Genomic DNA, 18,323 nt, shown 5'->3' on the forward strand with positions numbered 1-18,323 from the left:
TCTGAGGCACGTGTCCAGAGTCACTCCTGTGTGAGGTTTTTTTTCACCAAATGTTTCTCTTTAAGCATTTAAAAGAAGATACTCTAAGTAAAGCGATAAGAGTTACAACTTCATGTTAAGAGTTATAACTGATACACGTACATTTTCAGTCCACTCTTTTTAGTTCCTAAGTCTAGCAGAGTAGTATTCGACCATATGTTCGGAGGAGCAAAAACTGAAGTAGAAATTCTTGTCTTCCATGTTAGTAATAATTATGTATACAGAAAGTCTATTGTGAGGATTTAGTAGGACTTCCTTAAATGTTTGCTAAAGTGAGTGGGAGGAAGGGATTGAAACTGTAAACATAAAAGAACAAGATGTTGGGGTGGGGGAAAGATGAGAAAGTGCTGGGTGTGCTTTCAGGTTATTTTCCTGTCAGCGTTGCCCAGGCGTTTCTCTCACCATTGCCACTTGAGTCACAACCTACAACTTGGCAAAGACATCTCTGCAGTGTGTGAGTAGGCGGCACCTGATCATACCTGAACATTTTCCTTTTTAGAGTAGCTTGTTGTAATGTTAATATTTGCAGAGAAATGAGAGAGGTGATGATACCTGTTACTTAATTAAGTTGTGAAACAAATCCTTCCTCCTTTTCTGTATCATACATGATGGGTTGAATTTGACTGTTCCACTAAAGCATAAGCAAAATGCCTCCTGTAAGTAGGAAATAAGACCAGTAGTTACTGCCACTTTCAGCGGCACTAACTTTTATCAGTCTTGCCGTCTTTGGGAAAATGAATAGAAGGTGAATGGCTGAGCACTCGGCATAGCTCAGCAGTCATTTTGGCATAGCAGTTTACATGTTATGCTGTGCTTTAAAAAGAGACTTGTGAAAACAAACTCTACATTCTTGCATTGATCTTTATTTTACAAGCGTTAGTGTTTTCGATCCATGGGTTGGGAAGATCCCCTGGAGAAGGATATGGTAACACACTCCAGTATTCTTGACTGGAAAATCCCATGGACAGAGGAGTCTGGCGGGCTATACAGTTCACAGAGTCGCAAGAATTGGATACGACTTACCAACTAAACCACCACCAGTATTGCCTGAAAAATTCTAAGAGGAGCCTGGCAGGCTGTAGTCCATGGGGTCACAAAGCGGCTGAGCATGTGACTATACATTAACTACGTAAAGCATTTTAATGTCATAGACTCAAAGAAACCTCCCTCTTCACTGGATTTTCTGGGTCATTGACTCAGTTTTTTTCCTAACAGAAAGTCAAAGTAAGACTTAGAGTAAAAAATTTCTAAGAGTCCACCTGAAATAAGTTTCAGTTGGCTCAGCTAGTTTATTTCTTTATCTCATTAGGACATAGTGCATTGTGTCTCTCAAGTATTTTGAGTGGTAAAACAACTGCTAATCAAGGCTGTGCAGAAGGACATTTTGATATACTTTTTCCAGAGTGTGGTATATTAGTCTCCTTATGTGACATATTTGGACCTCTGACTGTATTAGGTAGGTGTGTGCACATAACTTGTGTAATGTGTCTTTAGGACTGCTTGCCGTGGATTGTTGCTAGGACTTCACATTGAGCTTCTCCTGGGTAGACTGGCGAACAGTATGACGTTGGAAGATTGTGAATTTCATTTTGCTTCAAGCACCACAGGAAACGGCTGAAAACAGAATATGCCATCTCTGTGTTGCTTTATTTACAGTCTCATTTTTATTGCCTCATCAGGTACCCAAGGAGTTGCACCAGGTCCCGTCATTGGGCTCCAGGCCCCATCCACCGGTCTCCTTGGTGCCCGACCTGGCATGATCCCACTCCAGCGCCCGCCAGGAATGCCTCCACCTCACTTACAGCGGTTTCCCTTGATGCCACCTCGGCCCATGCCTCCACACATGATGCACCGAGGTCCACCACCAGGCCCGGGGGGCTTCGGAATGCCTCCACCACATGGAATGAAAGGCCCATTCCCACCCCATGGCCCCTTCGTCAGGCCTGGCGGGATGCCAGGGCTCGGGGGCCCGGGGCCAGGCCCAGGGGGTCCTGAGGACCGAGACGGAAGGCAGCCGCCACCACAGCAGCAACAGCAGCAGCCACCTGCACAGCCGCCACCGCAGCAGCCGCCGCCAGCCCAGCAGCCACCACCCGCTCAGCAGCAGCCGCAGCCGTTCAGAAATGACAGCAGGCAGCAGCAGTTCAATTCAGGTAGAGACCAAGAAAGATTTGGAAGAAGATCCTTTGGAAATAGGGTGGAGAATGACCGGGAACGGTACGGGAACCGTAATGATGATCGAGAGAATAGTAACCGTGAGAGGAGAGAGTGGGGAAGGAGGAGCCCCGACCGGGACAGGCACAGAGACTTGGAAGACAGGAATAGACGCTCTAGCGGGCATCGAGACAGAGAGAGAGATTCTAGAGATAGAGAGTCTCGTAGAGAGAAGGAAGAAAACCGAGGCAAGGAGAAGCCCGAGGTGACAGACAGGGCAGGCAGTAACAAGACCGCGGAACCTCCCATTAGCCAAGCGGGAAGCGCAGACACTGTTTCAGAACTTCCTAAGGGGGAGCCTGGGCCTGCAGTCGCAAAGCCTTCTGAAGAGTTACCTGCTGAGGCTACCTCATCCGTCAACCCCGAGAAGGACCCCGGCTCAGCAGCAGAGGCTCCTCGTTAAGAGAGACTGGGATCTGTCGGATATGACGGCGACACAGGAGGGTAGGGCTTGGGGTGTACAGATGCTGTATTATACGTGCTCCCGCTATGTCACAGCCCCGCAGTAGTTGGTGGGAGCTGTAAGCAATTTGATTGCTTCCCTTCTATTTAAAAATAGCCACAAAATAACAACAAAAAAATACTGAAAATATGAATAAATATTACCCTTTTTGCTGTAACTTTTTAAAAGTTTTGACTTTAAAAAGTTTACAAATCGTAATTAGAAGTGCTCTCTATTTTTTTTTTTTTTAATTTAAGACAAGGTAACGGTGAAAGCTCCTCAAAAAACAATAGGGATGTTTTTAATAAACTCTATTTTCGTAACAAACTTTAATGTGTGCTATTCTTCCTACACTGCATTAAGGTGGAAAAGGACTGTTCATCAAAGTTTGAGTGGTTAATGCTGTATTAGTCTAAATTAGACTTGTTAATTTGATGGAAACAGACATCTTTATGTAGTTATTTTCAAACACTTCATCTGTAATATTTTTGATTCTTAGCATTTCATTCAGAAGGCAAAGGTTAGTGGTTTTAATGTTAACTGAAAAGCTTGTGAGTTTTGGGATTTAATCAAGGTGTTCCCCTCCCCGCCCCCCACCCAGTGGCTTTGTGGTAAATGTTGCCCTAAATAATTGATAAATTCTTTGCTAAGGGAACATTGGACCCCAACATTACCAATTGTACTATAAATTATTGCCTGGGTATTACTTCTTTAGAAGGCTGGTTTTTCTTTTCATCCCATTAAATTTTTCAAAAAGGTTAAAGAAAATCAAGGTTAGTGTCTGCAGCTTTAAAAGCTTTTTGTCTCATCTGTTTAAGAACTTATATGCAGCCCCCACTGTTTCTATAAGCCTTGCCTGTTGCCCCTCTTTTCCCCTGCTGAGCAGAAGTAAACTGAGCTTTTCACCCCTGCAAAGTACTTGCTCTTCTTTAAAATAAGTGGGTTAACTAGGAAAAACAGTTGTGAGTTATCCCAGAACTATTACATGAAGACATTCAAGGGGAAATCAAACCTGTACCTCAAGTACTAGAGAAGCGGTTACATAAAGCTGAGCTAGTGCCAAGGAAAAGACCAGCCGTTAACCCAAGTATTTGTGGCCTTGAAGCTCTTTTCTCCTTAAATTATGTATCTAAACTCCTAGTTTGTGTGCTGAACAGATTCTTTACTCTCATCCCGAGGCAAAGCTGATTTGGTTTTGAGTTTTCTGCAGCAAGATCCTTAATGGGTGGTGGGGGAAAATGTACGTAGGGCAACCTTTGGAAAACAAGAGAAAATCCTGTTTCACATATGTAGACTTGAGTTACAAGCTTACCCTGGTGTATGTTGGCCCACTGAGTTTAAAAGTCCTAGCTGAAACTGCTTCTGGAAATACACATCTGATTAGTGTTCGGGTTTCAAGGAAACAGTCCAGTATTTCCAATCGAAAGTATTAAGGTCACCCTATTTGCTCATGACAAAACCCCAGAAGTATTAAGTGGTAGTAATACATTTGAGGCTTTAAAGTACACAAGCAAGTCCATTTATGTAACAAACTGTACCTTATGAAATGTTAGTGTTGGTTTTTAAGTTCCTACCTGATGGTCATCTTAACTGTTAATTTGTGAGCATACTGTTATCACCAACTTAAAACTTTGAATACACTACATTTATTTTTCTAAATTAGCTTTTCCTCTCCAAGTGATCTTCACTTGCTAAAGTCCAACCAAACAGTTGCTTATTTCTGGCTTCTCTGTCAACTATCCTACAAGTTTCAATTAATAAACTATAACCCACAGTCAAACCTGCGTTAAGATCAACACTTCGTTTTAAAGCATTCTTCTATAGGCATACGTGTTTAGAGAAACAGACTTGAATTACTAACTGGGTGTAGAAATTCTTGTATTTAAACAGGCAGAACCCACAACCAAGTCATTTCTTTGCTTCCACCTTACAGTGGGTATAATGTATTTCTTTAAAGGGCATATGTGAAAGCAGGTTGTGCCAAACTCTACTGTTACTAAAAATAAAACTAAGTGGTCAGTTCAGTTCAGTCGCGTCCGACTCTTTGCGACCCCATGAATCAATCGCAGCAGGCCAGGCCTCCCCGTCCATCACCATCTCCCAGAGTTCACTCAAACTCATGTCCATTGAGTTGGTGATGCCATCCAGCCATCTCACCCTGTGTCATCCCCTTCTCCTCCTGCCCCCAATCCCTCCCAGCATCAGAGTCTTTTCCAATGAGTCAACTCTTCGCATGAGGTGGCCAAAGTACTGGAGTTTCAGCTTCAGCATCATTCCTTCCAAAGAAATCCCAGGGCTGATCTCCTTTAGAATGGACTGGTTGGATCTCCCTGCAGTCCAAGGGACTCTAAAGAGTCTTCTCCAACACCACACTTAAAAAGCATCAATTCTTAGGTGCTCAGCCTTCTTCACAGTCCAACTCTCACATTCATACACGACTACTGGAAAAACCATAGCCTTGATTAGACGGACCTTAGTCGGCAAAGTAATGTCTCTGCTTTTGAATATGCTATCTAGGTTGGTCATAACTTTTCTTCCAAGGAGTAAGCGTCTTTTAATTTCATGGTCATGGGTCTATAAAAATGGAGTATGTGCCATTTTGACAGGTAGGTAAATTAATCTTACTCTTCGCTAAGGCTGTAACTTGCCATTTACAATTTCACTAAGTTATCAAAAGGGCTCTCTCAAATTGTTAACAGCTACTTTTTAAAATAAAGTTACCACCTTAACTTCCCTAAAGCTAACAAAGAATGGCCTATTTGAGATTAAAATTCAGCTTAGTCTTAGCTAAATATACCAGTTGCTAAAATTTTAACATTTTAATGATCGCATTTAAAAACACTTTCAAAAAAAGTTCTAAGATAGTTAATACCCATCAACGTATCACTAAATCTCTTCCATTCACGCTCTATGTATGAATATCAAGTTAATTTAGAATTTCAATTTAAATACTTCAACAGGCTCAAAATACAGTGCCACAGAGAATGTTTATTGCAGGCTTGAGAGAATCGAAATTCAGACAAATAATATACATGTGATTAAGTCTGGCAAAATATAGAGATCAATGAAACAGACATTTTAATTGCGTATGAGTTTTATAAAATAATACAAATCTTTCAAGTGATCATAAGTCAGTTCTCATTACAGGTACTTAAAGCAATTTTTAAAAAGTCACACAAATTACACTTTTTAAGTTTACAGTGTTAAATGCTTATCAAGTTAAATTTCTACAACTAGCAAGATAACACGAGTTACTAGGACTCAGACCATGTCCCAGGGAATGTTTACGGGGCAATTCCAATTACACCACAGGCCAAACGACCTCCAGCGTTTCCAGTCTTTGTACTTTCTTCATTTCCACCTCTGCCCAAGTCATCTGGTTTTTCATGGACCTTTAAAAAATTTTAAGAACAAATTAACTCAGGCTATCAAGCAATTACCATCTCAACAATACCCAAAAGACTTAAGAACCACTGAATACTAGAAAATACCATGTTAAAATAATCCTACTAGTAGGAAAGCACACAAATATTTAATCTAGTAGTAAAAAGTAGAAGCTACTATTCTGAGCTTTTTCTTGATGATGCAGACATAATAAAACACGAGGTTAGCAGTACTATCTCAAAAAAACACGAGAAACCCATAGAATTAGGTTACAAAGCATCCACATGCTAAATAAATCTACCATGAGAAATTTTAGTAATATCAGGGTAGACATTCTTTCACAGTACAAACTGGTTTGGGGGGAAAGGTGAACCAAAAAATATATATGAACTTATAAAAACTGTGCCTAATTAGCTACAGACCCATAAGTAAGAATCCTAAAAATATCTTGAATATTCAGATGAGAATACTGGAGTGGGTTGCCATGCCCTTCTCCAAAGGATCTTCTAGATTCTGGAATCAAACCCAGGTCTCCTGCATTGCAGGCAGATTCTTTACCAACTAAGCCATGAGGGAGGCCCTAAAAATATCTTTAATATTCAAGCAGTAGCCTTTTAAATTTTGCTCATAAAACATTAAGCCACCACTTGGTGGCTCAGATGGTAAAGAATCTGCCTGCAATGCAGGACACTTCGGTGCAATCCCTGGGTTGGGAGGATCCCCTGGAGGAGGGCATGGCAATCCACTCCAGTATTCTTGCCCAGAGAATCCCATGGACATAGCCTGGCAGGCTACAAGTCCAATGGTAGCACAGAGTCGGACACGGCTGAGCGACTAAGCATAGCACATCAAACACTGGTAAGTGACTTTTCTGCTTCATAACTACAAAGGAAATTCTAAGGATAAAAAGGTGAACTGATAGGAAGTGTCTACTGAAAGTTAACTGTCCTCTGGGGGCAGGCAAAAGGGAGCCTTCAGGAGGCATTCCGTAGGAACCAGATGCAGTATGGGACAACGGCCTCCCACACGTTGAACAAGTGAAAACAACCTGCAGACATGAATGAATATTGGTACCGAGGTCCACCCCAGATTTTAGATTTCAAATGCTGTGGTTAACTGTGAGGGGGAAACCCAGTAGTGACAGAAACCCTGGCCATTTGAAAACCAAATAAAGACAGCTTCTGTTTCCATAACACAGATCTAATTAACATGATCAAAGGTAATCTGCTTTATTACCGCATCTTAGCAAAACTGGTCTTAACTGACCTTGATCATTAAATCACCTTCACTGTAACTGTCCAACAAAATAACTGCTTTTCCTAATCTGAACAAAAAGTACAATTTATATGGAAGCTTAGAAGCCAGGATTAACAATCGTGAAGTCATGAAAACATACATGATCATGTGTTAGAAGAAATTTCACGCATATCCTTATCATATGAAAACTTACCACCATCGTGCGGCCAATGATGGAATATTCTCCTGAGAGTGAGATCAAGGGATCTACGATATCCACAATGGCAACACCATTTTTGTCAGCCTTCACATTGCCCAGGTCTCCAACATGCCTAACATTTAAAAAGCAGAGGGATCAGGACTGATTTCTATCTATCTAACTTTAGTTCATAAGCTAAATTCAAAATGGATGTGTCAGATATATAAGGGTAGCTTGAGAGAGTGATACAGTCTGTATCAAATAGAATCTACTTTTCCATACTGACAAAACTTTGAAAACATACAAATTTAAAAACAAGTAACAAGATGTTTCAGACAGACAGCTCTTCAAGCAAGGCTTCAAGTCTATAAAGCAACGCTCTGGAAAGACTTGGGGTGCACCCCTAACTTCAGAGGTAAAATAAACTTAGAGGATAAACTCTAAGTTACTGAGTTATGCCTATTATTACCTGGCATGGCTAAGAGAGTTATGCCCCTTGCCCTTTAATATAAACGTAAATTAATCCTTGTCCTTGAGATTTAATATTTTCCTGAAAGGCTTTCAGAAAACGAACACATACAAGGGGAGTCTCACTGAATTTTCAACATCAAATTTTTATCTACAAAGTTTCCAGTGTTCCACAATCATGTTTTAATTTTGCTAGTAGTTGACAGTACTGTTATTCATGACATTTCCTGTATTAGTTCCCTTTGACTCTTGTATTAGTTCTTTATTCAATAAACGCTACAAAACCCAAATCGTTTGCAGTGTCCCCATTTGTCAATTCCTTAGCCCAGGGAGTAATGCCATTCCAGAACTCAGGGGCAAGGGGTTACGTGGAGCAACAAATTCAAGAACAGAAGTGCAATTATCTTAGCATACAATCTGCAAGTAGTAAACCATACTGACCACCCCTGCCCAAAGCCAGCGCTAATATTTCAAAAAAGAATTAAAGTCACTTACCTCTCTTCATCCTTTGGCCCACCGTGTTTTTTGGACAGAGGATTAAAGTGAGGGCCTGCACTGGTACAGCCTATTTACAAAAAAAAAAAAAAAAAGGCAGCTAAATTATGAATCAAAATTCCAAAATAAATTCTAAAAGAGAAACTGGTCATTGCTAAAAGCCTCAACTGGAGAAAAGTAGTGACCCCCAAAGTGACTTCTGGGCTAGTAACAACAGCAGCGAAGGGCAGGGAGTAGGGACAAATTCTAACCACTGCGACACTGGTCAAGGTAACACCATTCTCGGCTTGGCTGCTTCTGCCCCGACTTGCACTTCAATGGTCCTTCTATTAAAATCCCATGATTATGATCCTACTTCCTAAGACGACAGGATACCTCCACGACAAAACACGTGTCTCCCCAGCAACACACTGCCAGACAGCTACTGTCTGGGTCTTGGTGCTTGTGGAATATAAAGCAGCATCCTAATCCAAGGGCTGCTGCCCTGCGCGACTCTGGGCCTTCAGGCTGTACTCTGTAAAAACGGCACTCCTGAGCACTGGAGAAGAGCATTCCCATAGAACACAACTGTGGAGGCGGCTCTCTTACACGGGCCTTCACTCGCTGGCTGTCAGGTGGGGTCGGGGATGGATAAAGGCTGTGAACAGCCCCCACCCTCCCCACTCAGGGAGACGACACGCAGGTTACAAGGTGTGGCAGAGTAAATCGAAGCCAAAGAGCAGTCACCTCCCACCACAGAGGCGGGAATGTTTTTCCTTTGGCTGCGCCAGGTCTCAGCTGCTGCACACCTGATCTCTAGTTGAGGCACGCAGGGTCCTTAGGCGGCAGCATGTGGCCGCTGGATGGCGGCCTGCACGTGGGGACTCCTCTCCCTGACCAGGCATCCAACCCAGGTCCCCTGCGTTGGGAACTAGGGGGAGACCTACCCACTGGACCACCTCTTAGTCCCAGCAATTTTTATATTGTTGAAGTGGATCACATCTGACCCTTAAATCACTATTTAAAGGAACCAAATTATGGGTCATTAAAAACAGGTTCCAGCAAAATGAATTAAGTTCTCATCACAGAAGGTCGAAACACTAAGTTTACTCAAATATAGCAACTTAACCCATAAATTTTGTTAACTTGCTTCTGATCCCAAATTGAGAAAATCAAACTCAATCCACAGGACCAACAGTTCACAGGCTATCATCAGTCTGTCTCTCACTGGCCCCCACCCCTGCCACCCCGTCCCAACTAAGGCTCTTGTGTTGGAGCTGTGGAGCTGTTCTTCCAGGGTAATGATAAATGTACGCCCTGCCTGTCACAACCACCCTCAACCCCCAGCTCACCAGGACCAAAGGCCACGAAGGTCAGAAAGCAGCAGTACTGTTTTCTATTGTTAAAAACATCTGAGACTCTTACATAATCAACCCATAATAACATAAAATAAAAACATCAATTCCCCTTCCATTCCATTGAGTCAGTCACTTTTATCCCTGAGGCTGACGTGAGTAGTGCTATCGACTTTCTAAGAAATTGTTGCCAACTTTTAATGTGTGGAGGTGGCTTCCTGGATGGCTCAGCAGGCAGACAATCCACCTGCAGTGCAGGAGGCACAGAAGACACGGGTTCGATCCCTGGGTAGGGAAAATCCCCTGGAGGAAATGGCAACCGCTCTAGTACTCTTGCCTGAAAAATCCCATGGACAGAGGAGCCTGGAGGGCTACAGTGCAGAGTCAGACATGACCGAGCACCTAAACACACACCCACACCCCACTAGGTTTATCCCACTAGGCGAGGTGACTGAGAACCGATCATCACCAGGACCACACCCACCTTGTGTATTGTCTCCAAACTGATGGACGTGGAATCCATGATCACCTTCAGTCAGCCCTGTAATGGATCCAGTTACGACGACTTTATCTCCCTTCAGCCAAAGAAAAGAGAAGTTTGAGAGGGCGAATGCTTCTGAGCAAAGAAAACGACTGAATTACCTTTACCACTCACCGGAAAAGTGAAAAGAACATCAACTCAGGAGTCAAAAAACCTGTGTCCAAGGTTTTTGGCTAGAAAGGCCCACCACATTCTAGCAATGAACCCCCAGGTAGCTGCTTAACCATTCATGTGTAATGCAAGGAAGTTCTTGCTTATTATGTAAATACTTCAAATAGGTTGTGCTTGTGCGTGGCTAAGTATATGTGCACTTATCAAACTTGTGAACCCAACTGTTTGCACGTCATACACTTTTCAGCATAGTCCTTTCTTCATGCAGACACTCTGCTGTATTATTAAACACACAGATTTGTCTTAAAAAGAGAAAAAAAAAAAAGGTTCGCTGGAAATACTCAACGTGCTATCCCATGGTCCCTCTTCTCCACTCCCCAGGAGAGGAACATTTATCAGTTTCCCACACGGATATTTTTGGTTTGTACCCAAAAAAATATCCTCCTCACTGCCACTGGGAAGCTGATCCTAATCTAACCAGAAGTACTGCTTTCTGGAGGCTTTTCAGGCACTGGAACCTAGATAACCTTTCCACTCCTGAGATCAAAAAGAAGGGACAATAAAACACCCAAACAGGTGAAGAAAAAAAAGAAAACCGCACTGCAATCCCGGCAAAGGCAATGGGCAATGGTACTGCACGCTACATGGACAAATCAAAGAAGTTCCTTCCACAGCTAGAGAGAGATCTTAGCAACTAAAATAAAACATAACACAGCAACCACACCATACAGGAATATGAGATAGTGTTTCTGTTTTTTTAAAAAGCCAGGGCCGACAATTACAAGAGGTGTCAGGCCTTGAAGATCTGATTTTCCACTGGCTAGGTATCACCGCTCCTGGAAAGTAGTGTGGCGACTGCTGCCTTTGTATTTCTTTTTGAAGACAGATACATTATGATTTCTCTAGATAAAGAAAAACCCAAAATTTAATGGAAAATTCTGGAAAGAACCAAATGTGACTGTTATCCCCCAAACATGCCATGTTATCAAGAGCACAGAGAGGCAAACACACAGGCTCTTCCACGCTCCCACTCAACCAGTAATACACAGAACAGAAGTTCAAGGGTAAGCGGCCTGGTACACCCTGCGGGACCCGGGCTATTATCTCAAATGGGTGAAACAGGTCAGGGAAGCAGGAGGAAGGGAAACAGGCTGCAGTGTCACCCTAGGCTAACGAAGGCTCAGTAGGGGCCTTCTCCAGATAGATGATTTTCAAGATGAGCTAGGACTTAGGACTTAAGAGGTGAAAATTTCCGATTTTTGAAAACTGGAAACTAATCCAAAAATTTTAAACACTCAAAAAGCCAAAAAATACAGTTGATGGTTTATTGACAGTTTAATACATCCGCATACCCAAGGGTCTTTTACCAGGTTCAGAGAGCACCACCAAAACGGAGGTTCAGAACCCAGAAGAGGGTGCCATACAAGCTGCTCAGGGAAGCTGCAGAAACTAAGGGGGCCCGGGCTGCGGCAGGTTTCACAGTCTGGCTGCTGAATCTAAGTAACACCAGGAGCTGGCTCTCAGTGGCCGGAGGGAAAGAACTCCTCAGAGGCTTCTGAGGTTCTCTAGCGAAGAGGCAGGAGAAGGCAATGGCACCCCACTCCAGTCCTCTTGCCTGGAAAATCCCATGGATGGAGGAGCCTGGTAGGCTGCAGTCCATGGGGTCGCTAGGAGTCGGACACGACTGAGCGACTTCACATTCACGTTTCACTCTCATGCACTGGAGAAGGAAATGGCAACCCACTCCAGTGTTCTTGCCTGGAGACTCCCAGGGACAGGGGAGCCTGGTGGGCTGCCGTCTATGGGGTCGCACAGAGTCGAACACGACTGAAGCGACTCAGCAGCAGCAGAGCAATGGAGGCAAGAGGAGAGACAAAACAGAGTCTGGCAAAAGAAAAGAGCAAAACTTAGTCTAATGTCAAAAAGCCTTTTCGGAAAATTTGGAAACCACCAAAAGGAAAAAAATTAAGCTCAAATATTTGTTTTCCTTGTATAAATCTCACATATAACACTTTGCATATCCTTTCATGTTTCCATAAACCACTGTAAATCTCACTGGTACCTTAAATATTCCCTCAATATTAACAAGCCAACACAATCTTCCACCCACTGGCAACCTAAGATCTGGGACAGTCTTTTCACAACATCTGTGAAAAGATGTTTCACACTCCTCACAACATCTGTGCTTCAGTATGATCACTGAGTGTTTCTGTACACTTTATTTTACATGATTTGTGCAGAGGTTTGTCCAATACCCTCTCAGTAACAGGCCTACCGGTAAAGAAATTTCAAAGTCACCTGACTGAAAATTTGTTTACAGGAATGCTCCAAGCACAGAAATGACAATTCGGTGCAAAGGAAATACTCTAGGCCTCCTCGAATTCTCAATCCTCCATGCACTGTTAAGAACCACTTTGGAGGCTTTAAAAACTGCAAATCTCAGACTGCACCGCACCAGGTTCTGACGTAATCGATCCTGAGTTGAGCCCTGGAATGTCTATTTTAAAAAGCTCAGCCAGTGACTCTGGGGCTTCCCTGAGGGCTCAGCGGGTAAAGAATCTGCCTGCAATTCAGGAGAGCTGGATTGATCCCTGGACTGGGAAGATCCCCTGGAAGAGGAAACGTCAACCCATTCCAGTTCCTTTTGCCTGGAGAGTCCCATGGACAGAGGATCCTAACGGAGTACAGTCCATGGGGTCGCAAAGAGTCGGACACGACTAAAGCGACTTTGCACCCACGCAGTGAATCTGAGTCTGCCGTGCACCCAGGATTACTATCGCTCTCTAGAAAACCCCTCAAACAACGGAGTCTGTTAGAGCTCTGGTTTTTTTGGAGCTCTGACCAGGGCCGTTTTCTCTGTCCTCACAGAGCCTGACCATGACCTAGGGCAGGGTGTGTCAGCAAACTTTTCTGTAAAGGGTCACTGTTGCATACTCGTGTTTTCCTTTAAACACAAACATTAAAACAAAACAAAACTACAAAGACCTGAACAGATAAAACCACTCAGCTCGAGGGCTGTACAAACACCAACCCCGGCACGGACTGTGCGCGTGGTTTGCAGAGCCCTGAGCTGGAGCACTCGAACCTTCAAGGGAAGCCCCAAAGGGATAACGGATGCCACGAGAATCCTGAAGGCCCGGCCGCACCCCGCCACTCCCGAGATCTCAAGGACGGGTCAGGCCTCTGGACTGCGCAACTCAAGAATCGGCGCGCAACTCAAGAATCCGCAGGATGCCAGGACCCTGACACTGACCCCGCCGAGAAGGGCGGGGGGTGCGGAGGCGGGGGGGCATAGCCTCACGGCCTCCTCAAAGCAAGGCAGGTCTCCGTCGGGGCCTGCGGACGTCGAAGGGGCGCCGCGGCAGCCGGTTCTCCTCCTCCCTCGCTTTCTCTCCGCCCTCTCGGGCCCGCGGTTGTCGGCCTCCCCGCCCCCCCACACACAAAGGGGCCGACCGGGTGTTCCCTTCCTGCACCCCCGCCCAGGCCTCGCCTCGCACCGCCGCCGGGCTCGCCCGGTGACTCAGCACTTTGCGGCAGCAGGGGCGCGGGGGGCGGCCCGGGAGGGGGAGTGGACCGCGGACCCGCCGAACCGCGCGCCGGGGGAGGGAGGCGTGGCGAGGGCGGCACAAGGCCCGGCAGGGCCGCCCTGCCGCTCCAGGGCACAGGTTGGCGCGCACGGCCTCGCCGCTGGTCTCCCCCCTCAACCCCGCCAGCCCTTGCCTTTGCCTCGAAGCGGATGGTGCCTTGCACCGGGCCGTCACCCTTCAGCACGCAGACGGCCTTCGTCGCCATGACTCGGGGGAAAGGCTCTCTGGCCCGGACCGCTAGAGACACCCCCACCAAGCAGACAAGGAAACGCCGCAGAACACACGCCGACGCAAAACCGAGGCGAGCGCGCCGCCGCACTTTTATAGGGCTGGACCGCCGCGCCCCGCCCACCCTGGCCCTCAACCAATCGCCGACCGCGCTCTCAGCGCGCTCCCCTGCAACGGGGAGGCCTCGGGGTCCCTGACGGACCGGGGGGCGGAGCCAAGGGGCGGCGTGAGGAGCCCGTCACTCAAGAGCTGTTGGCCCCCTCTAGCCTGTTGCTGTGTGAAAACACGCAGTAAAACCTGGATGCGTGGGGAAAAAAAAAAAAAAAAACTCCCCCCAGCCTTTCTCCTCGAACGGGTGTGATCTGCGGATTGCAGTACACGAAAGTGGGACAGGGACGTGGCACGCCTTGAAGATATGAAGTCCCTTTGTCCGCAAATGTTAGTGAGTGATAACTGACTTTGGTCCTGACGTTGTCGCCTTTGTGTTTCACAAGTTGAGACTCTCATGCTGGGTGTTTGTGATAATTTCCATTTTTTTTAATTGCGTTGTGGCTTTCCGAGGGTCTGTAAAGACGGTGGATCTCAGTCCCGGGTCTCACCTTTTCTTCTCTGCAGTTTTCTTCGTCCTAAACACATAAGACTTACGTATTTGGTTGTCAGAATTACGTCTTTTCGAATATTTCCTGTGTGGCAAGGCCACAAACCCGAAAATGCAAAAAAAAAAAAAAAAAAAAAAGCCAACTGATTGATTTCTATATCCCTCTGTGTTTTGTCTGCTGCCCCCAACAGTCAAGGAGAGGGGGAGAATGGGTGAATGATACCTCCATACATTTCTTAACCTTCAAGGAAGACGTTTCATGAAACTAGCTAACAGCACAATCCACTTCTGAGGGTTTTTATTTAAAAGTATAAACGTTTACTTGTGTGCTCAGAAATCTCTAGAAAGATGTACGGGAGACTGTGGGTGGATACCTTTGGGAAATGCAAATTTAACTTCACTAATGTTCTCTCAAAAAAATATATTTTTTTTTTACAATGACTATGCATTTGCTTCTCTCCTGGCTCAGATGGTAAAAAATCTGTCTGCAATGCAGGAGACCTGGGTTCACTCCCTGGGTGAGAAGGATCCCTTGGAGAAGGGAAGGGCTACCCACTCCAATATTCGTGTCTGGAGAATTCCATGGAGAGAGGAGCCTGGCCAACTGCAGTCCAGTGGGGTCTGCAAAGAGTAGGACAGGACTGAGTGACTAACACTTTCACTTTTTACTGTGCATTTGTCTGCAACAGTTTGGCTCAGAAGGAGAATCCCCACCACCACCATCTGGCCCCACCCCCACAAACATGCTTTTCTTGGCAAAATAGTTTGATAACCATGGGATTGCCAGGGGGCATCAAGAGAAGAATCTTCCTCTTCCCTCCTCAGCGGGCTGCCTGAGTAACAAAGATGAGTGAACTGTTTTCAGAGCTGAGTTTAATTTAATCTGGAAGCACGCTTTTGACTCATCTAGAAGGCTCGTTAAACCACAGATTACTGTGTTTCTGACCCAGTGGGTCTGTGGTGGAAACCTGGAATTTACCTTCCTCCCTTGTTCCCAGGGAGCTCTGATGTTGGCAATTTGAGAAATTCTGACCTGCAGGTGTTTTTCATGCCCAGTGAACTTGGCAAGTTGAGGGCAAGAGCTGGACCTACTTGACTCAAAAGAGGAGATGGGAAAAGTATACTGAAAAGAAACAGGGAGTCAAGGAGACCCAGACAGGGGCCGATGAGGGACACACCTAAGAGAGGAGAGCTCTGGCTGCTAGGGATTTCTGTTGAAATCCTCCGGTCTCCCAGTGAACTCCCAACACAATCTGCCTTTTCTTCTAATGTAGGCAGGATTTAGCTGTGGCGCTAGTGGTAAAGCCTGCCAGTGCAGGAGATGTAAGAGACCCGGGTCAGACCCCTTGGTGGTGAAGATTCCCCTGGAGAAGGACATGGCAACCCACTCTAGTATTCTTGCCTGGAGAATCCCATGGACCGAGGAGCTTGGTGGGGTACAAGCTTGCTACAGTCCATGGGGCAGCAAAGAGTCAGACACACTGAAGTGACTTAACATACACACACAGTTGTGGGGATGATGAAATGCTGAGTGAGACCTAGTTCAAGGTCAGAGTGAAACAAGGCAGAAACTACTTCAGCCACGTGTTGGCTGCACGTGACTTATTTAATTCTACCTTTGGGCTCAAATCGTCATCTGTCACAGATACACAGTTCACTTTTTTTTTTTATCATCCTCTTGAAAGTATACATATTTGTAATTTTGCTTGTTGTACTCAACTAGCATTTTCTAGTTAGCCTGTAAGTTGCATAAATGTGCAGATCACAGCCAAAAGGCCTTTGCCCAAGGCCAAAGTTTCTTTGGCTTCCAGGAAGTTGGAATCAGATTTCAGTTCACATGCCAACAAGCTACCCCACGTGCAATGGTGCTGGGATCCGGGTTCCTCCTCTTTCGAGATAGGCAGGCAAAGCCTGGGGTAGTGCTAGGGCTGTGTCATGCAGGATTCGAGGGCCCCTGAGGTTCATTCCTAGAACTACCCTCACGCACGGAGTCCCACACTTCAGAGGGCCCTGTTCTGTTCCTCCTTAGGCCATATTTCCCCTGGGGAGAGGTGTGGAACTGAGAAGATGCTCCCACAAGAGTCTTACCCCTCCTTCTAGAACAAGGTTGTGTGTGTGTGTTAGTTACTCAGTCGTGTCCAACTCTGCAACCCCATGGACTGTAGCCCACCAGGTTCCTCTGTGCATGGGATTCTCCAGGCAAGAATACTGGAGTGGGTTGCCATGCCCTCCTCCTGGGGAATCTTCCCGACCCAGGGATGGAACCCATCTCCTGCATTAGCAGATGAATTCTTTACCACTGAGCCACCAGGGAAACCCACCCAGTACGTTGGACTGACTTCAAAGAGTTAATGATCAGGAAACATGAAGATGGAGAAACAAAGACTAGCCATTGAACCGAGGAGCTGCTAGCAATTTAGACTATAAGGCAGCCACAAAGCAGTGTCACCCAGCTCCCAGGTCCCTGAAGGATGAAGGTCTGACACACGTTCCTAACTTATTTTGTAGGAAGGAGATCCATGTGGTACAAAGGCCTCCCTTTATGCCCTTGCCCCTGTCCTGTGTTAGGGCAGGCCTATTCATTTCGACCTGGAGATTCCATGATTCTATGGCTTTGGGGTGCTCCTGCCCGCTAATCTAGTCCCAAAGGTCATGTGTGTGATCAGAGAACTCAGGTGGTTTTGAAAAGTTCAAATCCCATTGAGAGTCATTATCTCCAAGAAGTCAAGGGAATCCAAAAGGAGGTTGGGTTGTCTTGAGCCCGGGAATGTGGCTGGCATCTGACAGTCAGGATGAGGCATGCTGACGCAGAGAGACTTGAATTTTGTAGGGAATGGTGAGGACTGGGTGCCTCGGACCAGATTGCCTCATGTCCAGATGACTCAGCAGTTTACTGTGTGTCCTTCTGGCATTCCTGAGCATGAAAATCAGTGTTTGGTTAAGAAGTGAGAAGGTAGACCAGCTGTTCAGTCTTGCATTTCCACCCCTTTCCTCTTTTCCTTTTTTAGGATTCATTCCTCCCTTTTCTCACTTAGTTTGGGCTTCCCTCCTGGCTCCAACAGTAAAGAATCTGCCTGCAATTCGGGAGACCTGGGTTCAGTCCCTGGATTGGGAAGATCCCCTGGAGGAGGGCATGGCAACCCACTCCAGTATTCTTGCCTGGAGAATCCCCGTGGACAAAGGAGCCTGGCGGGCTGCAGTCCACAGGGTCACAAAGAGTCAGACACAACCGAGCCACTAAGCACAGCACAGCACTCCTTTATTTCATCTCCCTTTTTCCCCAAATCATTCTTTTTCTCCTGAAATCCTAAGGCAGTTCCTCCTTTGCACCTTCATGGTGCTCAGTAAATAAGTAGTTTTCTTTTCATCTGCTTCACATCACACATCACAAAGGGATTATCACCAAAGTTTTTGCTGATGAAAAATATGTCTTTATATATGTGCTTA

The 18,323-nt window shown here is 45.6% G+C and overlaps 2 protein-coding genes across 4 annotated transcripts in view; one reads left to right on the forward strand and one right to left on the reverse strand.

Annotated features, from left to right (window-relative positions):
• Positions 1 to 4,719, forward strand: part of SCAF4 (SR-related CTD associated factor 4) — a 60,939-nt gene extending 56,220 nt beyond the window's left edge. For all 3 annotated transcript variants that reach the window (XM_015092376.3, XM_012186474.4, XM_060403802.1), the window contains one exon: positions 1,719 to 4,719. In XM_015092376.3, coding sequence (XP_014947862.1) covers positions 1,719 to 2,656 — 938 coding nt within the window. In that variant the 3' untranslated portion in view covers positions 2,657 to 4,719. The remainder of the gene's footprint in view (positions 1 to 1,718) is intronic.
• Positions 4,720 to 5,666: 947 nt separating this feature from the next.
• Positions 5,667 to 14,342, reverse strand: SOD1 (superoxide dismutase 1). Its single transcript, NM_001145185.2, is given in 5 exon segments — positions 5,667 to 6,087; positions 7,530 to 7,647; positions 8,478 to 8,547; positions 10,296 to 10,386; positions 14,184 to 14,342. Coding segments are annotated over 5 exon segments (459 nt in total). The 5' UTR covers positions 14,256 to 14,342; the 3' UTR covers positions 5,667 to 5,979.
• Between the last annotated feature and the right edge of the window lie 3,981 nt (positions 14,343 to 18,323).

This window comes from Ovis aries, chromosome 1, assembly GCF_016772045.2.
Source record: "Ovis aries strain OAR_USU_Benz2616 breed Rambouillet chromosome 1, ARS-UI_Ramb_v3.0, whole genome shotgun sequence".
NCBI lineage: Eukaryota > Metazoa > Chordata > Mammalia > Artiodactyla > Bovidae > Ovis > Ovis aries.